The 27,784-nt window shown below is 40.1% G+C and overlaps 1 protein-coding gene across 1 annotated transcript in view; it reads right to left on the bottom strand.

Moving 5' to 3' along the window:
• Positions 1-2,073: 2,073 nt before the first annotated feature.
• The window catches only part of GABRB2 (gamma-aminobutyric acid type A receptor beta2 subunit), a 248,391-nt gene continuing 222,680 nt past the window's right edge, over positions 2,074-27,784 (bottom strand). Inside the window, 3 exon segments of the mRNA XM_026660859.1 lie at positions 2,074-2,421; positions 25,609-25,853; positions 26,961-27,113. Of these exon segments, the coding sequence (XP_026516644.1) occupies positions 2,074-2,421; positions 25,609-25,853; positions 26,961-27,113 (746 nt within the window).

Genomic DNA, 27,784 nt, shown 5'->3' with positions numbered 1-27,784 from the left:
ACCCACCATTCCCCTAAAAAAGAGAGTTGGGGTACTCAGTGCATCTAATTTTCAGGTTCTTTCCCAATAACATTCAAAGCTGTTTTTTCTCTCTTTCTGAAGCAGAAGCCCATGGTAATGTGGCAGAGAAGTAAAAAATAATGGTGTAAACTCAGCCTATTAATTCTCAAAGCTGTTTTCCTCTAATCATTTGTCTCCCCTAAGCCCCCTCCACAGAAATTTCCACGAGCTACTACTTTTTTAAAGGAAAGAGAAAAAAATCTGCTTTTTATGAAAAACGTGAAGGAATCATTCTTAAAAGGACTGGCAATTGAATCCTTAAATAGGGAAAACATAGCTGTAAATTTTCCTCGACTATATCAGAAATACTATTATTCAGAGCATGCTGGAATTTGTGGTTCTTTTAAGAAATCTGTATATAGCTGAGAGGTAGCATAGTTAAAACAGGATGTGGCTGCTGCTATCATAACTATTTTTCGTCGAACAGTAGACCGAATAATTCTGTAGAAGTCATTAGAAGTTGGTGCTTTTTTCTTACCACAGTTGTCAATTTTTATTTTTCATTAAATGAGCACATTTTCTACCTTGCCTCGTCCTTTAGGAATAGTTCTCCTATAAAAAAAATAAAATTACATGGAAGGAAAAACAAGAGGATACTATTTTTTTTTAAATAAAAAACTCCCATATTTTCTAAGGCAAAATTGAATTTTGCCAGTTTTTAAAGGTAGCCATTAGACCTTCTAAAGCAGGAAATACTGAACAGCGTAGTTAATCTCTTAAAGGCATGCCTACCAAATCATTCCCTTTATAATATCTTATTAGATTAAAAAAAACAATGCATGGCACTGTCTAGTCCAGCTGGAGAAAATATCCTATCTGTAAATTTTCTATTGAAGTTACAAAACTGGAAACTTTCTGAAATCTGAATTCTTCAAACAGCTAAGATATTAATTCCTGTAACTGTCTGCTCTCTCAATAACTCTCTTTAAATTGGATGTTAGATGCTAAATATAAAAGCATTCTCAGGTGTAAAGCACGGAAGCCTACAAACCTGAAAGAAAATTCCATATGAATCTTTTGGACTAATACAGGGACTATGACTGACAACATTCATGTGTACAATATAATTCTAGCCTTCCTTTTCTCTGGGGCGCAATCTTGAATGGTTGCCACTTGTATCCCTTTTTCTATCCTAAAAGAGCAGGGCACCTTTACAGATGGTTTCCATTAGCCATCTGTAAAGTTATTATTTGGCCAATCAACATTTGGCACTTTGGACAAATGACTCCATCTCCCAGGAACTGAGCATATCAACATGTCCACCATTTAGGCCATGACAGGTTGGTCCATCTCTAAATCTGATTTCCACATTCCCCCACATATCACAAGTACAATGAGTTGTGACTATGACCTTATGCCAACTCTTTAAAATCCAAAACAAAACTAGTGTTACTTGCTTAAGTTTCTGTGCAAACTCCTGACCCGCTCATAATATCAGTCAAAGGTTTAGTCTTTCAATAAAAAATAGCAATTACCTGACTACTGCTCAGAAATCTTTGACCATCATCATCATGAAGGTGAGATGATAGGCACTACTTGTTTTCAAGTTTACACATTTAGAAGGTAATGTATATGTTTCATAAGCATGATAGCATCTTAGTACACTCCTTAATCAAGTATAGATGCATATGTACTTGATGTGCAATTTCACAAAGAAATGGCACATTCTGCTGTTAAAACTCAAACCTGTCTCCCAAATTTCCCTTTTTTATAGTTTAAGGTTTAAACTCAGATATGAGTGTTGAAAAAAAATGACTGAATGGAATTTTGCCTTCACTCTTCATATATACCCACATTTTTAAAAGGGGGAACCGGTTTCTACTGTAACTAAGAATGTGTTTATGACTTAGCAGAAGCAACCGAAACATTATAAAACAGACCGTAGAGTGGGCCAGCAACTAAGGTGTTTTAAAGTAACTTTTGTCCTGAATAGAATTTTTCTAAGTCCCACTTTTGGCTGTACAACCAAATTGAAGAGAAATCCAGTTCTTGCTTTCTGTGTGGCTTTGTTTTTTAGTTCACATAGTAAAGCCAATAGACAATATTGAAGAAGGAAAAAACAACAGGGAAGAATATGCGTGACCATCGATCTATGGCATTTACATCAGTCAAGTCAGGGATGTTAATTTTCAGTTGAGAGGCACGTCTCCGTAGCCTACTTTTCTTTTGTGCCACATGTCGCTCCAGGGCATTGCGACCAAAGCTGTGTCTGGGCAAGCCAGCTTTCCGGTACTGGATGCTTGAAGTATCGTAGGCCAGCATAGTGCTTCTAGGGTCCCCAAGCCCCATAACAGCCTCGGAGGCGGCCATCTCATTTTTAATTTCAAGTGTGCTCAACAAAATGTTTTCATGTGGATCCATCTGTAAGATATAAGAAGGCAGCTTTAGCATGGGGGAAAGAAAAGCCCAATCAGTTGTAAACTGAGACCACACTGACAAAGGTTGGACCTAACAATACCAATCCACTGGATGCCTATCTAAAAAACTTCTACTCCTGTCCTTTAAATACAACCATTACCGTTTTACTGTCATTCTTTTGTAAATGGTAAGAGTAATAAGGCCTGTCCTGTACGTCTGAACAGATTATATTTGCTGGATCCCAGATTTTGTGAGCAGAGGCAATACAGTTATTACCCAGAGTCAGTGGCCATATCCTAATCTCACATACCTAGCACAAACCTCCATGCATCTTGAAAAAGTACGGTACTGCCCTTGTGCACACATATCTGGGTTTAATATAGTGCTAGGAGGTTTTGTTTTGTTTTGTTTTCTACTTCCACGAAATGCAGCCTCTGTTTTAGCAAAACCTCCAAATGTGCACAACATAGGTGAATTCAGTACTGCTATACATGAATGCTGGAGCATGCCTATGAGGATAAAGCAAACATGATTTCCTCCCCCAAGATATTCAGCAGTTTTGTAAGAAGATCATATAAGAAATCTTGAAATTCTAACACAACCACTGGCTACTGGGAGAGAAAATTCAGACATACTCTATGTTATACCTATAGGCAGTCTCCACTCTCCAAAGCTCATGATCTTCATAAGCACAGTGCATGTTGGGTCATCTCATCAGACCATAGCACTGGCAATAACACAGGGCTGAACTTTAGAGGCAAGAAAAAAATGCATTTATTTCGGAGTGTAATCACATTAAATGTAATTGCACATTAGTTTCAAATGCGGTTACTAACTTTTTAAAAAAAATTAATAACTCAAACAAGGCAATTCAATTAAAAAAGTATTCAGTGAAAAAAAGCATTAATTCAATGTTATGATTAAAAGCCTGAGTACTCAAAAGTCAGGGCATTCAAAGATATGGGACTAAATTCTACTCTAGTTTAAATCAGGAGTGCAACAGTGGACCTTAAAACTTTTCCATTAAAAAAAAAAATACATAAGCTTACCTAAATACCTGTACTTTTCCCTGCAATTCCCCATGTAGTTATCATAAGAAATATTTTGAATTATGGAAATACTGAGGTTAACTAACGGAAAATATTAGATAATTAATTAGGACAAATTATGAGTTACAAGCTCCTTTGAAAGTTTCTTTTTCCATATTGTCTAATCCAGATATGAGGGGTGAAAATCTGGCCCTACTGAAATCAATGGGAGATTTGTCATTCACCCCAATAGGGCCAGGATTTCACCCAAGAGGTTTAATAAAGGTCAGGCCTATTACTTTGGCTTTAAAAGGAAGATAGACAGCTGTACATTGATAAGAATCTACCGTAAGAATGACTTTGGTTTAACCAAATTTGGCCACAGCTGAAGTTCTTTGAGACTGAACTGAATCTGAACAGTTTATCTACTCTCTGGCTCGCACTGATATCAGCCCACAAGGTGTTCTTTAAAGAACATTATAGAATATACTTTGTTTGAAAATACAAACACAGGAAAAGTTTTATTATAGTCAAATAGACTTGGAACTAGACATGCTACAGTAAACAGCTAAGAACTTTTCTCCACTTAACTATCTATTTCTTTTTTCTTGTATGGCTGCTGTTGATATGTCATTAAGATCACTGAAATGTTAGCGTGCACCTAGCAAATATGGCAGAAGAGCAAGCTGCTGCATATACCTGATATATATATGTATATATAGGCAGCAGATAGTGGATTAGTATCACTAAACAGAAAGGAAGTAGTTGCGAGAATATATTTTGTTTTAGATCCTTTATTTATTTAAAATTCTAAACTAGTCTCTGGGGATAGGGGTCTTCTTCTGCACATATCACGTTTGTCTAACAACATGAAAGCTGGAGAGGAGGTTTTGCAAAACCTCAACAACTTTTCTGAAGGAAAATAGAAGTAACCCCGAATACAGTAAATTAGTGTTGGGCGAACCTCCAAATGGTTGAATGCTCAGATAAGCACACAAAAGTTCACATGCGTCTCCAGAACTAATCTGACCTTCTCACACCTGGAACATTTGTTTGAACATCTCACAAGAATAGTATTTTTCACGGTATTTCAGATCTTTCACTTCCAATCCAGGAAGCAGAGGGATGTGAAAATGAAAAACAATGAAAAAAAATCAACCTAACTTTTGAACCTCAAAAAAGGTTCACTATGAGATTAGAGTGAGGAGTGTCATTTGAACTTACCAGGTTCGCCCAGCTCTAAATAAAATGTACAGGTATTTTTGTTACTAAATTGATGTTTGAGATAGAATGATAATGAATCATGTTTACTGTACACAGCAGGATCCCAAAGCGCTTTACAATCTTTAGAAAGAAGAATCACTTCACAAGCCAGTGAAATGCAATCACCTGTCAGGTGAAATGTGGTGACTGTCTATCAGTGCAGAACAACACACTTTATTTTAATACAGGAAATGAAGAATGCTGTAGCCAATTGAAACTATGGGTGGGTGGGTGGTGGTGGGAAGGTCAAATAAGCAGAACATAATTACACAAATTGAAATTTGGCCAGGAGGCTTGGGGTTGTGGTACCTACTCTTACAAAAAGTGCCATGGGATCTTTAATGACCATAAATGGTCAGGACCTCAATTTTAAGTCTCTAAGGATAAAAACATTTAAAAAACAATGAAAGATACCTTTGTTGAATACATTTCTGGACAATGATATGTGCCAATTATTCTTCTGTCCTGTAAGTTAATAAAATCAAGACCAGTTTCCTTAGAGATAAGGTAGCTGTTATCTTTCAGTAAAAATTAATGCACTATAGGGTATTAATAAGGATATGCATTTTTAATTAAAGGTACAGGGCCCTCTAAGCCAACAACCAGCATAAGTATATTCTGGCTTTAGAGATGCTATTACTGCCTTGGCCCTGCCACTGTAGGTAACAAATTAGTGATGTAAATGTATTTTTTCAGAGTGGTCATTCTGACCCAGGAAGATATGATGATATGAAAAGAATCATAGAAATTATTTTGGGGGGGAAGTGGGCATACAAGTGGTTTCAAAGGTGGTAGGAGAAGGTTAAAAAAATCTTTTGGTGCTGAATGGTTGTTCAACCATACAACAGGACTCCTTATGGTGAACAACAGAGTTCAAACATAATGGAGAAATTCCCAGGCGAGGAGGAAGGGAAGAAGGGAGGATGGGAATATGATGAAAAAAGTAGCAATAAGAACTATGGAAATAAAAGGTGAATTCAGAAGTGGAAAAGTGGTGCCTAGAGCACAGCACACATGCAAGAGTTTTCATCACCAGTCTAATAAGGAGGATGGCAAAATAAATGGCCTAAATGGTATTCATAGGTCCAGGTTGATGTGAGAAAAAAATGACCCTGGAGCCCTATAAGAGGGTTGCTGATCTTTTCTGATGGCCTCCCAAACAAAAGAAATACACAGAGAAGAGTGCTTAAATGTTACCATTGTATGTTCTCCCTGCTATACAGAAACTCCAAAATGATGGCTATCTAAAGGAATTCCTGTTACACTTATTAATCATCCAATGTACAATATCTTAAATGTACAACTTCTACATTCATTCTCATGTGTATACAAGTTTAGGAGGATTCACTTCCACAAACAATCACTCTTCTCTCTAGATGCTGGTAGGGAATCAGTATCTTGGTTTTGGAGTATTATCTCCTGCTGTGTTCAACATTTATTCAGAAGGTATATTTGTAATGGATAACTTAGCTATTCAAAACACATAATATCACTGACACCTTTACTTTCTGGTATTTAAACAAAATTCTTGTTTAATCTATATAGTATAGATACTTGCAGATACCGATTGCTCATTTTAAACACAGAGCGGTACAGAAGAAATGTATAAGAAAGATATGATGGCTGGTATTTCTGTGAAATCTGGGTGAAACAAGAACATAGGTGAGAAATGCATAGAAATAATTCACAATTTCATTAGGTATGGTTAACCCCTGCCATATCTGCCAAAGCAAAATTGGTCCACTCTGCTGGAATTGAAGGAAACATGCCTTGGAAAGGCTCACATACGTGAAATGCCAAAGGACATAAAATAATCCCTCTAGAAAGAAAACTACTTGAATCTTATCTACAGGAATTGCACTGGCTATAAGAGATAAGGTGTGTAAGAAGGAACGGAGACACTATGGAGGAAGTCTCTGTATACACTGTTGGGGAAGTGTCTGTATTAGTCTCTCTAATTTCACTAGAAAATATTCAAAAAATTTAATGGTTTACAAATGGCAGCCCAACTATATGTAGCTGTTCTGGAGTGGTAAATGTGTTACTAAAACTAAACATGTATGCACTTCAAAATGCATGGTCAATATTTCAAAATCTCCAAAAATGGAACTGTGCCACTAAACATGCACATGTGCTTTTGTGCCTCCATAGAAGAAAGAGGGCTTTACTTTCAGAGCTGTAGGAATTGTTCAGAAAGAAACCTGACACAAAGCAAAGCGCACATGGGTTCAGATTTTGTAACAACTTGAAATGTGAGTGAAGTTCACAGACTCTGCGGTTAACCTGAGGTGAGTTGTGAGCAAACATGGGCTGAGTTATGATTTCAGGTGACTTTGTGTGATTTCAGGCCAAGGTCGAAATTCAACAAAACTCTGCAGAGTCCTTCAGGTTCTTGGGTTTATCTAAACCAGGGGTCGGCAACGTTCAGCACGCGGCTCGCCAGGGTAAGCACCCTAGCGGGCCGGGCCAGTTTTATTTACCTGCTGACGCGGCAGGTTCGGCCGATCGCGGCCCCCACTGGCCGCGGTTCGCCGTCCCGGACCAATGGGGGCGGCGAGAAGCGGTGCGGGCGAGCGATGTGCTGGCTGCGGCTTCTCGCCGCCCCCATTGGCCCGGGACGGCGAACCGCGGCCAGTGGGGGCCGCGATCGGCCGAACCTGCCGCGTCAGCAGGTAAATAAAACTGGCCCGGCCCGCCAGGGTGCTTACCCTGGCGAGCCGTGTGCCGAACGTTGCCGACCCCTGATCTAAACCCTAAAACTCAAAGTAAATCAAGGGAGTTTAACTCACACAGATAGGAAACTTAGAAAACAAACTGAAAAAACCAATGTGAACCAAGACTGCTGAGCTTTACACATCTCTAATTACTTGCATCAAAATTCCCAGGGCCTAATTTCACCCTCAGATGTGTGTTGCATTTATGGATTTCAGTGGGAGCTGTGAATGTATACATCTGAGAGCATAATCTGTCATAAATGCTTCAGTATCCTGAACATACAAAATGGCCATGCACCAGAAACAAAAAAATGTATATGGTTTTTAATATCCACTGCACATTCACAGCATTCCAGGACGTGAGGACTTTTATTCTGCAACAGTTATGCAGCATAGAAGAGGAAAAGGGCGAGTCTTTGGGCATGACACTGGGGGTTAAAAAAAAAATTCAGCAAACTCCACAACATCCACACTCCGGACCTTTCTCTATGTTCCCTCAGGGTTTGAGCCAAAGACTCATTAATTTCAAAGGATTTTGAATCAAAAGCTGAATTTGCTCCATGGCTTGCAATGTGGAGGACACTGTTGGGAAAAGCCAGAAATGTGATTCTTGGTCTCCTTATGTCCAGTCTTGGTCCCTCGACTCTAGTTTACAGCAGCCATTTTGTAATACCAGTTATCCTTACCTATTTCCAGGAGCAAATGGACACAGGCACCTGGACCAGCCAGTTGAGAGAAGGATGAGGAGCAGTCTCTATAGATACAATTTCTCCCTCCCTACTTTTAGACAGGGAAAGTTTAGCCCTCCCTTATCCCCTAGCAAAATGGGAGGGACTAGGAATAAACAAAACCTTTAAATTGTGTATTCAATTTCCATTTCCTTATAGCAACTTTAGTTGACTGTAACCCGCAACTAAGTCCCTGAATCAGGGAAACATCCCAATTCAGGATAGCACTGAAGCAGATGCTTAATTTTAATGGGTCTTAAGAAGTTAAGCATAGACTTAAGTGCTTTCCTGAATCGGGGCTTAAAATATTACATTAATATTAAGCTCCTCACCCCCAAATCTACAGTAGTAATGTATGTAATTGTTGTTAGCTATTATGAATCCTCAGAGGAAGGAAGAAGGATTCATTAGGAGAAGGAAGGAATTTTACAAGACAAAGCAGGTAAGACAACACAGGAATGAACTGATATATAGGAAAACAATAGTGAATGTATTTCAGCTATCCCAAAGGAATAAGCTTACACACACATAACAAACAGACCTTTTTTATCTCTGTAATGATATCTGGCAAGTTAAATACCCGTTATTACCAGAAACACATTATTTAAGCTACACTGCAATTTAGAAACCTAAAAAAAAAGAAAAAGTATGCATTTGAAAAATGTAATTAGAACTTCATTGATTGTATTTAAGGCAATCACCACCTCTTTAAGAAATCTGAGTGGAGACAAAAAGGGACGTCTGTAAAAATATGACATCACAAACCACTATAATTGAAGTGGAAAAAAACATTTCATTCTAACCTGTATAGTTGTAGCTTAAAGCAATCAAAAAAACTGTGAACCAAATTTTCTCAAATGTGCATACAGCATAAACATTTTTTTTCCGATTGGAAACTAATCTGAAGGTTCTGAAGTTTAAAATTGGACCTGTCTACTATCTGATTTTTTTTTAAATGGGACACTTTTTGTGTGCTAGGGGAGGGAGGAAACCAACCTTTACCTGAAGTAATATATAAGGAAGTTTTTTAGTAGAGCTGACTGAAAATTTGAAAATTTCAAAATAATGTAAATTTTCAGTAAAACTATAAAAATTTTGAGAAATTTAGGAAGTAGTGAAGATAAGGGATTTTAAATCCTTTACTAGGCCATTCATCTGTTCACTGGATGCCCTCCCTATGGAGTACCTGCACTGGACATCCACCCCACACTTACAAATTAAGTTGCGACATATAGCCTACCACCTTTTCTTCTTATCAGAAAAGGTCCTTCCTGACACCCACTGTGGGGAAGGCGAAAAACCTCACTCCACCGAAGCCAATCTGGTGGTTAAGGAAAAATTCCTTCCCAGCCCCTCTAAAAAGGAGTGACTAGCACAATGCCCACAGCAGGTCCTATCCCAACCTGATATTAGCCACCTCTCAGGGAGGGAGGGGGGCTTCCGCCTTGCCTGCTACGTGGAAAAGGGGCTTCCAACGCCATGGGCTTGCACCTTTATGCCTTCTGACCTCAGATTCCTGGGGGGTGAGTCAGCGCCACAAATCTGACCACTGCTCACCTTTTGCAGCAGTTTGACCCCCTTTCCCCCCTCCGCCATAAAGCACTGCTGCCTTCCTTCGGCAAGCCCAGACAAAGTTCCCCCCACTTCAGGTGTGGTGCGGTCATTCTCACTCTTTTTGGGAGGTCATTATCACACATCTTATTCTAATCACATTTACATATGTCTACCTTCTGGGAGGATCATGCAAAACTGCTTTTGTTGCGAGGGAAATCTTTGCAGTTCATTTTAAAGTAGCAGATTAACGGAACACAACATTACCCTAGATAATAATTTAAGAGCAAGAAATTTATTTCCTTTAAAAAGAAATGAATTATAATTGATAATGTAAGCCTGGGGAGGAGGGGCTGAGCAACATTTCAGATGATGATTAGCTGTGTGGGTTATGACCTAACTAAGACAGAAACAAGCTGACGAACAGGAAGCATGTGCAAAAATGTGTCATGTATGTTTTCAGTATCTTAAAGACATTTGTTTTTGTCTTGCATATGAAAATGTTTCTGTACATAAGGCAAAACTCTCACAGACTTGCTCTCAGTAGCGTCTACGGGAGTGGGATCTTAATATTAATTAAGCTTATGAAGTACCTCAACATAAGGAGCATGCATCAAAAGCCACTATAGAAAGAGCGCCGAATGGCTTATCTCCAAACATTTATAACATCAAATTCTCTATTGCAGCTCTTTGAATGTTTTCTGAAAAGCCAACTATGCTGGAAATATTGATTGTTAACTGGTGGTAGCAATTTGAAAAGATAGACACACAGATCTTAGGCCATCATTTGGAAATAGTTGTGTTTTTGATACGCAAGCTAGACAGTCAACATAATGCTGATAAGTTTTGGCATATCTAGCCCATTCTCAAAACAAACTGCTGTAAAATGTAGACAAATTATTTTTCCTCCATGAAGTCAAGTCAAATATATGAAGCCTTATGTGGCAAGCACTCAGGCACCTGGAGATGTTTAATCACAACTTGGAAGATAAGAAACTGGAGAAAAGATTGCATGGCATCTTCCATTCATCTTCATACGATATAATTACTTGGATGCAGGTTTAACTTCAGGATTTTGGAGAGTGTCAGAATTATGATTCTTTGGTGCTCTACTCAAAGCTTAAGGGAGGCACAGGTGTCACTGGACTTAAGAAGCAGTGGCAAAGACTGTGAATAAGAAATGTGGTGACATTTCTCTTGACTACAACAGGGCCAGAATTTCATTCATGATTATTATGGAGAATTATTTGCAAATTTCTAGCCAAAGGAAATTTATATTTTTGAAGGTTATCTTCACAACAAAGGGGCAAGAAATGTATTTGTAAACACAAATGAAAGAAAATGAGTAAAGGAGTGATTTCAAGGTCTGAAAAATTGGCTGTGGCTGTGGGCTTCACTGATTGTTTGGCATCATTAAAATTAGCAGTGCTCTGTTGTAAAGTAATTAGAAAAGCTCCTCTATCATTTAATTTGTTAGAATTAGAACAATAATGTGTGGCTTACCTGTACCTTGATATTCTAGTTTTAGGGCATGTTTGGGGGAAATATGCGTGACAAGAACAGAATGAGGGTTTCTGTTGCAGAAGAAACAGAGGCATTTTAGACTTTTTTCCCAGTAAAATTCTGCATGGACGTCGAAAATATCCAAGTACATTATATAATTAGATTTATACGTACACTCATTCTACAGTTGGTAAAGAAAGGGAATACATTGTTTTGCCCCTTTTTGCCATTTTCACTTGGAAATTTGATTTTTTTTATGTTCAGATTAGCTATAATACACACACACACACACACACACAAATGTATATAGCCACTCTGTAAATTCCAGAAAATTCAAATTATCAACAAAAAATAGGGTGGGAAAAATTATTTTTGGTGGAAATTTTCTTCTGTTTATTTACCAGCTCTTGTGTGTATGTGCATGTCTATATTGTATATCTATAAACGACAATGTATTGAAAACATTTGCTTGCATGCACACATGTGCACACACACACATACAGAGCACGTGTTACATAGGACTCTATAGCAACATCTTCACTCCAGGTATTTTAAGAACATATTGGGATTAATCCAAGCAAATCAAACAAAAATGTTATGTCTTGGAAAAAAGTGTAAAATGACTAACAGTTTATTAGGCAACTGTCACACTCAATTATAATATACAGGGGTATCAATATTTTTAGGTCGCAACTGACCAAACACATGGGTTATTCAGGTCATCCCAAATGAGTGCTGATAAAACTGTTATGCCACACCACACTATATATTTGGTATATATCATGTTACAACAACCTATTTTACAAGTGTTTTTTAAATTATTTGGCTTTTGGAATTTTCTTTTGGGGGGAGGGATAGCTCAGTGGTTTGAGCATTGGCCTGCTAAACCCAGGGTTGTAAGTTCAATCCTTGGGGGGGCCACTTGGGGATCTGGGGCAAAATCAGTACTTGGTCCTGCTAGTGAAGGCAGGGGGCTGGACTCAATGACCTTTCAAGGTCCCTTCCAGTTCTAGAAGATGGGATATCTCCATTAATTATTATTATTATTAGCCCTCTGGCTGTAAAGCCATGTGCTTTAGTTACCATGAGTCCTAGTCTACAGGGCTCAGAGGGAGCCATGCTGCCACGCTTAAAAGTTCTACACCTCTGTTGTCTGATATCTCAGAACTTTATGGAGCAAGAAGCAAGGAAAATTCTCTCATTTCTAAAGGTAATGTTTCCTGCTTCTAGCCCTGCAGGAACCTGAGATAATGGAGGAGTGAATGGTCAGAGGGTGAGTCAGAAACAATGTTACCTGGAAAAATAGCTTTTCTGTAGTTTCCCCTAGTGGAAACTGAAGGCAGCTGTGGCTGTGAAGTCTCTGGCAGTTAGGGAGCTGAAGTCCATTTTGGGGTCAGAGCCAGTGTGGGAGTAGAGGGGCTTTGTGTGGAGGGACTCTGGACCCATCAAGTTTGTGAGTAGGCCCCTCCATATTTACTGGGAGAGAGGAAGGTAAAGCACACTCCTTCTGCCTCCATTCTGACTGCATGTTGCAAGGTAATCTCCTTGAAGAAATCCTTATGGATATATCAGTGAAAAAAGTCACATCCAGTGACTTTTCAAGGCAGATGGTGGGGACTGAGCAGAGACTGAGGATGATGTGGTCCTTTGTGTTTCAATATAACAGGTAACCTTAATCAGGCCTGGCTCCAGGCACGAGCCCAGCAAGCACGTGCTTGGGGTGGCCAAGGGGAAGGGGCGGCACGTCGGGCTGTTCGGCGGCAATTCGGCGGCGGGTCCCTCTCGGAGGGAAGCACCTGCCGCCGAATTCCAGCTGAAGAAGAAAGCGGCGCAGTGGAGCTGCCGCTGGAATGCCGCTGATCGCAATTGCGATCGTGGCTTTTTTTTTCCCCCCGCCGCTTGGGACGGCAAAAACCCTGGAGCCGGTCCTGACCTTAGTGCTGCATTAATGTAGCTGTTTATCCTGTTTCAGACTGAGGCTGATTTCAGGATAATATATTTAAAACTGGAAAGTAAGAAATAAAGGAAATAAAGGAGAAATAAAATAAAGAGTTAAAAAAAATAACTTTTCAGCCTACTCTCGCTCTAGCCTGGGGACTCTCACTCAGGAACCTGCTTCCAGTTTTTTTCTGTCCATTTAAAGAATTCTGTGTGAGCCAACAAAAAAAAGTGCAGCAGTGCCCAAAAGAATGTCTGTCAACTTTAAGCTTCTGGGTGAATTTAACCTTTATAGCACAGGGTTGTTTTTTTACCCCCTCCCATTTAATATAATATAACTTTGGAGCAAGGACCATCTTTTTGTTCTGTGTTTGTACAACACTTAGCACAATGGGGTCCGTTGGTTTTACAACTTACGTGCCCCTAGGCACAGCATCTTTAGTGCCCCCTGGCGTACAGCTCACCTTCGTGTTTTCTGTAAAAAATGAAACTTTAACCCACTTTTAACTTTTAGGCGCCTCTAGAATGCCGCCGCCCCTAGGCACGCGCCTACTGTGCCTAATTGGAAATCTGGCCCTGACTGGAACACCTAGATGTTACAATAATACAAATAATAAATAATAATAATACACACGCAGAATATGTCTACATGGAATATTGCAATGTGAGTGCACATTAAGGCCCTCCTGAGAATCAGTACTTTCCACTACTGAAAATCCAAGAATCATAGAATTGTAAGACTGGAAGGGACCTTGAGAGGTCATCTAGTCCAGTTCCCTGCACTCATGGCAGGACTAAATATTATCTAGAACACCTGACAGGTGTTTGTCTACCCTGCTAATAAAAATCTCCAATGATGGACATTCCACAACCTCCCCAGGCAATTTATTCCAGTGTTTAACTACCCTGACAGTTAGGAAGTTTTTCCTAATGTCCAATCTAAACTGCCTTTGCTTCAATTTAAGACCACCACTTCTTGTCCTTTCCTCAGAAGTTAAGGAGAACAATTTTCTCCCTCCTCCTTGTAACAACCTTTTTTGTACTTGAAAAAAAGACAGTTACCTTTTCAATAACTGGTGTTCTTCAAGATGTGTTGCTCATGTCCATTCAGCTTTGGTGTGTGCTCGCCATGTGCACCAGTGCCAGAAGTTTTTCTCTCAGCAGTATCCGTAGAGGACCGGCTCCAGAGCCCCCTGGAGTGGTGCGCACATGCTGCAGTATACAGGGCACTGCCAGTTCTCCCCACCCTCAGTTCCTTCTTGCTGGAAACTCCGACAGTGGGGAAGGAGGGTGGGTTGTGGAATGAACATGAGCAACACATCTCGAAGAACACCAGTTTCAGAAAAGTAATTGTCTTTTCTTCTTCGAATGATTGCTCATGTCCATTCAACTTAGGTGACTCCCAAGCAGTACCCTTCAGAGGTCCCTGGAGCAGTACCGTGGTCTCAGAGATGCCGCATGCCAGGACCAGACTCCTGCTGGGGGGCGCGTGCCTCCAAAGGTCTGGGGCCGGTGGCTGGCAAGCTGCGCCTCAAGCCTCTCTGCCCGTGTGCAAGGTCAGGGACCAAATGGGGCTGTGCTGTGTCTGCCTATTGCAGTCAGATGCATGGTGGCTACAGGAGGGCGAGCGCTGGCAGGACTTCCCCCGCAACAGGGAAGGGTGTCGCTGAGGTGGGGACCGAAGTGGTCCGAACGCAGGTTTACCCCGTGACTAGGGAACCACAGGGGCTGGTGCGGGTGGCACTGGAAGGGACATGATCTCCTGCACCGCCTGCAGGCCTCCGGAATGGACGGCACCCGGAGTTGATGGAGGCCTCTGCTGCTATCTGGGGTAGCTGGCGGGGAGCGGGTTGGGCTACATCGCTCCACCGGAGCTTGGGCCCGAGATCCCGGTGTGGATGAAGACTTGCCCGGCATGGGACCTAGCTCATACCCAGTCTTATCCTTTCCCTTGCGGGAGGTTGGAGACTGGCCTCATCTTGCTTTCTTGGGCTTCTTCGTCAGAGCCACAAATGGGGACGGGTGCCGGCCGGGGGGCGCTGGGTGCTGAGGTCACGGTACTCGGCACCAAGTCAGAGCGTTGCTCCAGTGCTGGGGTGAGGGCTGACTCCATAAGGAGAGCTCTTAAACGCTGCTTCTTAGTCCTTGGCTTGAAGGACTTGCAAATTTTGCACTTCTCACTAATATGTCCTTTGCCCATGCAACGCAGACAACTGCTGTGTGGATCACTAATGGGCATGGGCCTCTTGCAGCGATCACAGGGCTTAAATCCTGGGGATCAAGGCATGCCCTGTTCTGAGGCAAAGTCCCGTACGGGACCTACAAATTCTCTAACTATAGCTATGGGATTTATAAACACTAATAGAAAACTATATACAATATTATACAGGAGATAACTAGCTTGTACGAACGAGGAGCTACAGCACTAGCTGAAGCAGCAACAGTTCCAGAACCATCACTGGTGGCAAGAAGGAACTGAGGGTGGGGCGAGCACACACACCTAAGTTGAATAGACATGAGCAATCACTTGAAGAAGTACTATTATCATGTCCCCTCTCAGTCGTCTCTTCTCCAGTCTAAACAAACCCAAGTGTTTCAATCTTTCCTCATAGGTCATGTTTTCTAGGTCACTAATCATTTTTGTTGCTCTTCTCTGGACTATCTCCAAATTGTCCACCTCTTTCCTGAAATGTGGCGCCCAGAACTGTACACAGTACTCCAGTTGAGGCCTAATCAGTGCAGAGTACAGCAGAAGAATTACTTCTTGTGTCTTGCTTACAACACTCCTGAAGGTAAGGTAGCAATCATTTCCACTATTTTGAAAATAAGGGAAATAACTCAGGTTTGAGATCTGACACAGCAATTTTGTTTCTCAAATAGTGTTGAGGAGTTAATAGCCTCTGTCTAGTAGAACTTAAAAAAATATTGACAAGGTGTTAAACTGCTTTTGTATCTTTTACAAGAGCACAAGACACTCAAAATATATAGTTATTTGGTGGGGAAATGTTGCAAAAGATGGACTCAAAGACGTCTAATATCTCTCTCATCAAAACTACATATAGGTAAATCCCAGTTATCCTAATGCTCATGACCTGAATTTTGGATTACTTGAAATGTTTCTCTCTCTAAATTAAAATACTAATAAAAACCTTAAAAACACTCAAAACAAATTTAATTTATCTAAATATCAGATTTAATACAGGGTTCAGACATCACTGAGACATGAGGATAATGAGTTCGTATGTGGTATTCTTGTACATCCCTATGATGATAATATTAATGGTTCTTGCTTCAGCCAATAACCTCAACATTCTTATGCACAGTACCCTGAAAGGTAAGGATTACTATACTGATTTTAAAAAGGTGCAAATGACTTGTCCAAGGTCACATGGCTGAAGTTTTTGGTAGGACCAGGCAGAATCTAGCAGTGTGGTTTCCAGTCCCTTCCCTGTTGTAACTAGGCAGAGGTCCCCTTATGTTTTATTTGCAATAAGCTTGATATGCCAAAAGTTCTTACACTTGACTGTATTAGTGTTTTGTTTGGCATAGTTGTGTCCGCTGTTACAAAATCTGAAATACAAATCTGAAATGCATAAGAATTATATGGGCGAGTTTCTTAATTTAGGGTCAGTGTTGGATGACAGGTTCTTAGATGATGCAAGTAGCCTGATGTGCCTTAATCAAGCAGAGTGTGTGCACACTGTTCTTACATGAATTAAAGATGGCATTGTGAGGATCACAGCCCCAGACAGAAAACCCCACATGGCTGACTTGACCTTTATTCTGATGTCATTTGGAATATCACTATGCACTGTAGAGATAAGTCACCTTCTGATCACTTCTGTAAAAGGCCACAGGCTAAGATGGGAACTTTCTCAAATTGCATTCATATCAAACTCCTAGATAATGCTAATGGGGAAGAGGGTTTACTTTTTTAAAAATTTTATTGGGTTTTCAGGTGTTCTTCTGTGATGTGTGAATGGCAAATTTAGGATGAAAGATGTGGGGTCAATACTGGGCTTTTCTGTTTATGGTGCTTTTATTATCACTGTCCATTTTTATGACAGATCTCGTAATCTGATTCAGCAAGGAGGATAGCCTCAGGCTCGGCATCAAGAATAACTCCCAGTACAGTTTTAGTAGTAGTGTAAACAAAACAAAAACAAAACACTCATCTTTATAAGGTAGTAAAAAATGGTTTAGCTGAAAATTTAGCAGAGTGTTGTTAGTGCTGAATGCCCCCAAAAACACAGAGCAAAGGGGCATGTGTGACATAGCAGATATTAAATGGAACTTTTTAGGCCCCTGAAAGTGGTGATGTAATAGAATACTGCATGGTTCAGTTCTAGTAATTGATTGTGCATTTGTTTTAAAACTCATCTTGTTTTCCTAGGCTCTTGATGTTTGTGGGCCAGATTTTGCTGTCCTTACTCATGTTGAATAGACTCTACTCTACAAGTAGCCCCAAATATTTCAATAGCACTGCACAGGAATAAAGTATTGTTCAGTGTGAATAAGGATGAAAGAATCTGACCGCATTGTAAGAGGCCTCTGCCTCAACCCTTCTATACTGCACAGTCTCTACACTATTCACATGGCCATGCCATTCTCCATTCCTCCTCACTACAGCCTCCCTTCATCTAAAGTAAAACCTGCTTCCACTTTATTTCTCTCATCTCTGTGCTTAATGACCTTGGAGTATAGTTATTCCACTTTAATACTTAGGGCAAGATCCTGACCCCCACTCTAGCTCATTCTATGCTATTCTGGTGGTGTGACTGGGCTGGAAATCAGGCATGAACAGAGAGTCAGTGATTTGTCCAGCAAAGGAGTAGCCTCAGGTGATAAGACACTAGCATATCCAGCTCTACACCATTTAAACCATACTCTCCTCCTTGTGCTAGTTCAGATCTGAGAGCCTCTGTGTGCAAGTCGGCGTGGTACTCTCCAAACCCTCCCCACCTACCTACTTGGCAGGGAGAGTAGCGAATGTGCATCCCCTGCTTCCCCTCTTCCCTCACATCCAGACCCATGGTCCAGTGAGACCCATGGCTGCACAGGGGTGTGCACACAAGGGATATGTGTCTTATTCCCCAGCCAAACTATGGTGGCTCTGATTTGCTTAGTTGGTGAAACAGTTTCTCAAAATCCCTTTGCCTCCAAAGGGCAACATTTCTACTGTAACTAAAATCTAAAAAGATGTGGTTCCATCTGAATATTGTATTATGGGTTTCAACATTTCCAGAATGAATTTCTCCTATCCCATTTTTTGGCAGAACGTCATCTTTCATTTGATTATTCTACTAGATTGTCACTTGGGGTTGGGTAACAGAAATATACTGTAACTATCAGTCATTCTGACTTTAGCCACCTTATAGAACAGAAACTACTGAATAAAGAATCGTTGTTCTAAAAAAAACCCCACAGTATATTTAAAAAAGCTGTTGTGTCCAGACAAAATATCTTTTCTAAACAGAGATGTCAGCAGTCAGCTCACATTTAAAAAAAATAATCTTCTGACTCAAAGAATCAATTTAAATGATCTTATAAAATGTTTAATAATATATGTAAATAGGCTTGGTGTTAGACTTCAAGGGGGCAATCACTGTATTAATGTTCACATTAAGATAAAATAGGACCTTGAGTATAGTAAAGTATAAGTATTTGTGTGCCTTAGGTCATCACATGTTGTAGGTACACAACCTGTTTCAGTTAAAACATCCCTGTTCTTCAAGCTATTTTGGAACTATCTGGGCTTTAAATATAAATAAACTGTATAAGCTGTGGAACAGTACAGTTGGTGACACATCACATTGTAAAAAAGTGTTTTGAACATTGAAAAACTAAAATTATTATTTTGAGTTGAACTAGCAAAATGTTGATTTTAAATAAGCAGGGTTCTTCAATAAAATTTTACAATTTTTGCTTGAAATAATGTGGCTTAATGTACAATGGACCACCAACGTTATTGCATGGGACTGTGTTGGACCCTTCAGCATGTTAATAAACAAAAACACTGATTGCAAAGAAAAATTAAATATTTGTAGTTAGAAAATGACTAAGTGCAGTATGAGCAAACTGTGTTTACGCAATAGAAAAACTGAGGTAAAGTGTCTGCATATGCACATATGGGGCTGGCTTCCGGACATACACATTGTACCTGCCAGCATCAAGTAGTGCCCTGGTGAGGAAGGTATATTCACTCCTGGGGGAAGTTAAGGAAAACACTTTTATTTCAGTGCTCCATACAAAGAGTCAGCTTTAGCTTTCTGTTAAATAAGAGTCCCTTTGCGAAAGCTGTAGCAGAAATACTCTGTGCTAATATATCCCTCTGCTGCACTGCTCATACCCGCTCTTCCTAGCCTGTGCTGCCTCACAGTTTTGAGGTAGCATTTCCCTACTCTGCTGGTGAAAGGTACTTCACAGTGCTTTCCACCACCACAGTCTCCCCCAGGCAAAATTTCTACTGGCAAGGCCCTTAACACTAGTTTATAGAACAGTCCTGCAATTAGCCCAGCATGTTTACTATATGCTTCACTGTGCCATCTATAACATCCATTAAATTGTCATGTTGCAATGAGGGAGTTTTGCTAGTTAATCATTATTATTGCCATTTCAGTGTTCAAGGTTTGTTATACCTCCAGAGAAGCCACTAAAAGTGTTAGTCTGAGTCAAGTGGGATGGAGTACTAACGAGAATATTTGTAGAGAAAATATTGACAATTCTGAAGGACATAATGATGGAAGCTCAGCATGGCAAACCATAGGCTGCTTGGATAAATTCAGGGCTAAAAAGAAGCTATATTGGAAATAGAAAGTCAAGAGGTATCTAGTCAGGATTACATGTCCTGCATGGGAGAAGGAAGAGAAGCAGAGACAGTAGAAAATATTGCTTACTAATGGGGACAGAGCTATAAGCTACATCAAGGATAAGACAAATCCAAAATGAAATGTCTGCTAAGCAGTCAGGAAATCAGTGAGAGTGATGGAAGATGGCAGAACTAATGCATTTAGTACCCCTATTTAATAACAGCAAAGACAACATTACTAGGCTCAACAATGTAAGAATAAATCCACAACTTAAAAAGAGATAGAACTTAGCAAAAAGTTACTTGAAGAACCTGCAAGTCTAATGGCAAGCAGACCTACACCCCAGAATTCTGGGGGATACGTGGGTACTGAGATAATAATCATCAGCTAATATCTATATAAGCTGTGGAGACCTTGAGGTCCCAGAAGATGCAAGTGTTTCAACCTGGTACCATTATTGTTTCCACCCTTAAAACTTCACATCCATCCTTTGCAAAGTAATGAAGCAAACAGGGAACAAAATTATAATAATCTAGAAGCAAAAGCATCATGGGGCTAAACATGGGTTAAGAACAAATTCTGCCAGACCAATTTCATAGTCTATTTTGATATGATTGCAAAATTAGTAGATGAAGGGAATGCAGTAGACATTATGTCTGGATTTCAGAAAAGCACTTGATACAGTATCACAGGGGAGGGGAGCCAACACAAGATGTCTTGGACAGAAATACAATTAAAATGGATCAAAAACTGGCTATCTAACCGTATACAGAGAGTAATCGTAATTGGTAGTCCGTCTAGTTGGGGAGAGATTTCCAGTGGGGTCCAGGGATCGGAATTCGGTCCCATTTTGTTTAATATCTTTATAAAAGACCTGGAAGACAAAGTAGAGAATAGGGAATGGTGGTCAAACCTAGAGGCGGCATAGAAAAATGCAAAAGCATTTTAGGAACTATAAGGACAAACTAATAAAAATGAGATTTTTCACTAAAATAAAAGAAAGATTATACATTTGTGACAAAATAATTCTAAATGTCCATACAAAATGGAAAGAAAAGTTTATTGACCTCTAATGCTATTCTTAGCCAGATAGAGAAGTTCACGGTTAGAAAATAAAATCCAATATAATATTAGTTTGGGGCGTATAAGCCATATTATCTCTTCAAGGTGCAGAGAGGCAATACTCCTGCTTTACTACATCAGCACTTGCAATACTGTGTATCATTTTGGGCATTTCAGTATGAAAAGGATAATAAATTGAAGGTACTATCAAGATGACAAAGGTAGGAGGAAACATCACACGGTATGAGGATAGACTGGGAACATTAAATAGATACCTATATAGGCTGGAAAAGAGCGGTCAAGAAAGAATGTGTTGACTATCTGCAAATGACTTGACTGTCCCCAGTAAAGGGAAGCGGGAACTGTTGAAGTCAGCACAGGAAGGCAAACTTGGAAGTAATAGTATGAAATTGCTTACAAGAAAAACAATGAGACTTGACATGAGGTTGTTAAAAGAGTTAAAACATGGAATAAATTGCCGAGGTCAGCTGATGAAGCTTCAACTTTAAAATATAGGCAGGTGAGGACAAAACACCTGAGAAATACAAAAGGGAAATTCCTGCATACTGCAGGAAGGTGGGGTTTGATCATCTACATGGTCTTTCCAAGCTGAAGTGGCTATGAAGTAAAATAGAGTTTTTCATATAGGATTTGTTTTTAACTAGTCCATGGTTACATATTTCCAGATAATCTATTGTGAAATTTTCCTTGCTCTTGTGGACTTTTTAACAATCCTTGATTTCATTATTGAAACTACACACTGCAAAACACAAAACAAACAAAAAGGATATAGGACCCCCCCCCAAAAAAAGAAAGACAGACAGACATTGGGTTTCTGTCCTACCTGAATTCTCAAAGATAAATAGATGCAAGGCATTTCACATGAATATAGTATGAAATGTAATTGAAAATATTAGATTAGAACACACTGTCATATGGAAAAGCTCATAGGAGGTCCTGGATGAGGGCTGGTGGGGTTCAGTCCAATGTCATAAACCAGAGGCTAATACTTCTGACTCTCAGAACCCCCAACCTCCACACAGATCACAAGGGATTCACAGGAGGCCCTGGACATAAAAAACAAGTCCCTGTGCCTTTCTACTGATTCTGGAACTCTCTACTCCTGGACATCAAGGAGCAAGTGGAGCCAGGCTGCCAATGTTTCTGCCTGCCCTGGAACAGCTGCCTGGAAGGGAGCAGAGCCCTGCAGCACACTGGGATCCCACAGATCCTGCAGGATGTGCTGCCATAATAGCAGGAGTAGGTACAATATATTTTCTTGCGGGAGGGTTTGGGTGGCCAGAAAAAAAAAAGAAAAAAGACTGATAATTTGCAGGAAAACACTTTAAAACTTTTAATACTTAAATTTAAGCGAGGGATAGAAAGAGATTTGATGTCTATTATAACCAGAGTTAAAGTATTTTTACATGGTTTAAGCAAGATTTGTTTTATTCTTTTAGTGGTAAAATTTCTGTCTATATAAAAACTGACTGTGGGTTTTTTTGTTTTTAGTAGCATAGGCGAATCCATCTCTCTGGTGAGATTTGTGGGATCTAAGGCTTTTGTGGCTGGGAGCAGGATAAAAATGCAAGAAACAATACAGGAGTGGTTGGGAGTGGTTATTGCAGGGCGGGATGGGAGTGGGATTAAAAAAATAGTCTCACACAGGACTCTACAGGGGAGTTCAGCTGTGCAAGCGGGAGATGTGTTCATTTTTTCCACTGATTCCTCCTGAGAGGACTCAAGGATGGAGGGGACGATGAGTATTCCCTCTAGGGGTAGAGAAGTTGTAGCAAGAAAAATGTGAACCTCTGCTGGTTTCTGTGTTAAACCTTGAGGAAATATATTCCAGATTTATTGGACCAATGGGTAGTTCTACAAAATATAAATCTACCAACCTGGTGAATTGCAACATTTCCAGTGATTATGGATCCTCTTTCTAGCCCACTTCTCTATGATGTTTGTAGTAGTACAGCTGTATGACAATTTAAAGTTATGGGCCAGATTTTCAATAAGGATCCAGAACTTTTGTGCTGCTCCAGAGATGTAAGAGAGATTCTGGCTGTAACTGGGCAACTGAAAATTCCCTTGGCAAGGGCAAAAGCTCAGCTAGGGAAAGCTGGCACAGCCCGCTCCTGCATCAATTGCCCCCTCCCTGCCCAGTATAGGGGGCGCATTTTTGGAGGGAAGAGGCAGGGTGGAGCTCTGCTCTGCTTCACTCCACTCCATTGACTCCCACCTGGCATAAACTAGAGCAGGCCCTAGTCTGCTTCTACTCCGGGCCAGCAAAAACAGATCAGAATCAGGAAGCTGTAACTGACTCCCTGACACCTCCCATTTCCGCCACAGGAAAGAATTTGACCCTCACTGAAGTTATTTAACTCATTGAGATGCAGGGTTAAAACCGAGAATCTCTGACTATGATCCATATCAATGTGCTTGTTAGTGCCTGAATTTTAAGATTAACAGGATGAGCCAAATGGGCGCAGTTTGTCACTGGATGAAGTTATTGGTCATGCCATTATGTGACTGGCTGTGTGTGGGGATAATTATACAGAGGATAGCACAAGGGAACCTGTGAGCTGCAAAGATATACAGTGCAAACTGCACCCGGTAGCTCGGATGACATCATAGTAATTATGTGCCTGAATCTTTTCATTGATTTCAGTTAGTTTTGAATTAGGCCATCTGAGAGCAAAATTGGTTTGGATGGTGATGATAGATCCCTAAGATGTGTAACTTTATTCACAATTCTCTGTGTTGTGTTCAGTATATATTTTGATTTTCCTAAGATTCTAACAAGAAAAAAAGTGCTTTTTATTGTAAGTTTACACAAAATACCCTGTTGGGTTTTTGAGGGGCATGGTTCTGTTTGTTAAAGGAAAACCAGTTTAAAAAAAAACAAGTGAAATAAAATCTTGTGATTTTTTAAAATTGGTTTTAATTGAATTTGATTATGAACAGTGGAATGATGAAGGGTGAATGGGATGAGCTGTAAGAGTGTAACATCAAAGGTAAATACCAATTCTCTTGCATTTGCCTTAATTCATTTGCATACTACAATCCCATTAGATAAAAGCAGTTGTCTTATGGTTTTCTCATATTACAAAAAAATAAAATTAAAATAAAAAAACATAGCTAGTATATGAAATCTGAGCCATGAAATATAATCCTCCAATTGAAAACATTCAGTAAAGAATGTTTTTTTAGGTGCCAGCTGATAGTGGAATATTAGCGCCTGCTGTTAAAAATACATACCCCCTTTCCATTCCCCTACACCCACACTTAGTACATCAGCATAAAAATATGGGCAGATATTAAGTATTCCGCCCCCAGAGCTGTGTGAAACTTCTCCATTTCCATCCATGCAAACTTTTTCCTCTAGTTTTGAATTTGCACCCTTTGAGTTTCATGTTGAGTGACACAAGTGAAAAATCCCCCAAATTAAAAAAAAAAAAAGAACAGCTGAAATTTGTACATTTCATCTGGCCTCTGATTGAAAATTAGAACTCTGAGAGAAATCACAATTTTTATTTTGTTTTGTGGATTTACACACTTTTTTGCCATTTTGTGCTTGGCATGATTTGGTGCTTGCCCCCCAATTTTGCTTTATGTGAAATTTTACTGAAACTGCTACTTTGAATAATGGCCTCACTTTCATTACACAAAAGGAATGTAGGCACTTGAAAAAAGCATGTATCTTAGCAACTTTCCCCGCCCCAAATGGGCCCATTTTCAGATTCATAACTGAATGCATAAAAAAACTAACACCATAATTCTGACCCGTTTTGCATTTTGCCAAGAATATTTGAGACACTTGTAGCTGATAACATGCAAAACCACCAAGTTTCAATAGTTTCCTTAAAAAAGAAAACCCACATCACATCACTTCAGTTTCTCTGAAACGTTTTAGGAAACTGGTTCAAGTTTGGGGTTTGTTACCAAGGTTTCATACAGCTCTTTCTAACACATGAGCTTATAGCCATCATTTTGGATTTGCTCATTAAGGCCTCTAAGGAACAGGTTAATCTTTGTGGTTTATTTTGAAGCTTTCCTACCTCCATTTTAAGTGAGAATGCATCTGTGAGCTCAGCTTATTCCGAGTATGTGCTTTAAAAGCAGGGACGGCTCTATGTATTTTGCTGCCCCAAGCACGGCACTCAGGCGGCTTTCGGCGGCGCACCTGCGGGAGGTCCGGCTGGTAATGTGGATTCGGCGGAATGCCTGCAGGATGTCCGCCGGTCCCGCGGCTTCGGCGTACCCGCCGCCGAATTGCTGCCGAAGCCGCGGGACCGGTGGACCTCCCGCAGGCATGCCGCCGAAGGCTCCCTGACTGCCGCCCCCTGCGGCTTGCCGCCTCAGGCACGCGCTTGGAGCGCTGGTGCCTGGAGCTTCCCCTGTTTAAAAGAACATTCTAACAATCATGCATTGCTGAGATAGCTAAGTTTAATGCTTTGCAGAGCTAAGATATGCTTCTAGGAATCTGACTTGATATGTTCTACACAAGAAATGATACTTTTAAGCTCTGTTTGGAAGAAGTGAATCGGCTGTGGTCGCTATGAATGGCTAAAACATATTCCCCACTTCAATTTACCTTATTGACGTCCATTCGCAACTTCTCATTGTTGGCACTGGCAGCTTTTTCTGCCGCTTTCTTTTGACGTTGGGGTCCCCTGCCAAAGAAGATGTAGTTGACCAATGCATATTCCAGCAGGGCCATAAAAACGAAGACAAAGCATCCCATCAGATACATGTCAATGGCTTTCACATAGGGAATTTTGGGAAGAGTCTCTCGAAGATGGGTATTGATGGTTGTCATAGTGAGCACAGTTGTGATTCCTGGGAAAAGGAAGACAGTTCCATTGATTATATTAATGTTAATCTTCTATCATTATAACTCAATCTTTAAATGCCAGCACTGCAGGGACGTTAGGAAGGTATTTTTGTTCTTTGTTAAAAAAGCGTGGTGTTAGTGCAACTTATTACAGTTGTAATTGTCTCAAGACAAATACACAGTAATCTCGACTCATGCAAATATGCTTTCTTAATGGGAACTGTAGACTCTCCTAGCTACCTGGGTTATCAGCTGCCAGCATAGACACACTACGTCTTGCCTTACTGCTTTCCTCTAGAATGTTCTTGCTGCCTGTCTTTAGATTTGAATTCCTGGGAAGAAATCCTGGCCCCACTGAAGTCAGTGGCAAAATTCCCATTGGATTCAATGGTACCATGATGTCACCCACTCCTCCCTACAGGCTCCAGTTCTGATTTCCATGGAAGGAGGAAGTATCAGCAGGAGTGGGCTTGATTTGTGTTAATTTTTGGCAAGCACCATTCACATTTATATTTGCAATGTGTGCTTAGATACCATGACAAGGGGCATAATATAAACAAACCCTGAAAGGATAATTGATAAGATACATTAATATAAAGAGCAGTGTTCTCGGCATTATAAAGAGAAGTGTTTTGCTTGTGGAATTTAAGGTAACACTATGGAGAGGACACCCTCTACCTGGCAAGGGAGATTGGTTAGTCAAATGCACAGCCTGCCACAATTGTATCTACTTCACACCTGAAAGGAAAAGCAATGTATATTCTATACTACAGTATTGTAGGTTTGCTCTGGACTGCCATGAGCAGAAACAAATAAAATACATGCTATTTTTAGACTAAACACAAGTGCAATAAAAAAACCTGATTGAGACAATCAGGCTAATTCCAATTACAATGATTATATAGTTAGCTAATTCAGACATGAAATCACTTTCAATTTTTATTTAAATTGTGATGATTTAAATGCTGAATCAGATAATACAAAGCTTAACAAGCTAGGCAAAGAAACCCAACAGAGATTTTTTTTTTCAAATCATGCATTATATGTTACACCAGAAGCAAGAAAATTTATTCTACTAATACACAATGCATGATAGGAGTAAAAATACCTACCTAATGCAACTCTTGCAGCTGAAGCATCATAATTAATCCAGAATGAAACCCAGGAGAGGATAGTGATCAGAATGGAAGGCATGTAGGTCTGCAGAATGAAGTAGCCAATGTTTCTCTTAAGTTTAAAGCTGAGAGACAGCCTTGGGTAGGCACCTAAAAAGGGAATATTTAGGCATGGCTGTGATTTACTTTAGTATACCCTTAAAATTCTTTGCATCATTTCAGTTTTACACTCTGTTTCCTATGTTACAGATTTAGCATACACACAGAATTGCCTTAGCTTGGGGACAACCAACTGCAGATTTTATAATGAAGTCTGTATTCAACAGTATTTTGTACTAAAGGTGTTGAGTCAGTAGATTCACAGCTGCTGATAATTAAAATCTCCTATAATCAGCTGTCAAAATACATTTCAGAGTGCCAAACTGTGCAAAGGCTTCAGTCTTACATGACTATTGAATACCAAGTTAGGTGTCAAGCAATCTTCCCTATCTGAAGTGCCATACATGGTCACCAGGTGCTAAGGAGTATTGCAGGAGTGCGACTCAGGCAGGGTGATAGTGACCCTGGAGCACAAGGCCCTCACCAACCTATGCACACTGAAATTCCACTATTTTGAAGATTTCAGAGCACACATTCTTTGTATAAGTCTCTCCCATACAGCTGAACTTCACCCAGAATGAGCAAGTGAATGGGACTTTCCTGAACTTGGTTACAGACAGCAGCCGTGTCAGGTACTTAGGAAACAACAGTCAAATGAACAGTACGGGTATGATTCTGCTACCTCTCACATTGGTGTCACTACACTGTCTTAAATGGAGTTA

This window comes from Terrapene carolina, unplaced genomic scaffold (genome assembly GCF_002925995.2).
Source record: "Terrapene carolina triunguis isolate 2854851 unplaced genomic scaffold, T_m_triunguis-2.0 Scaffold838, whole genome shotgun sequence".
In the NCBI taxonomy this organism is placed as follows: Eukaryota; Metazoa; Chordata; order Testudines; family Emydidae; genus Terrapene; species Terrapene triunguis.
This window is presented reverse-complemented; position numbering and strand designations above follow the sequence as displayed.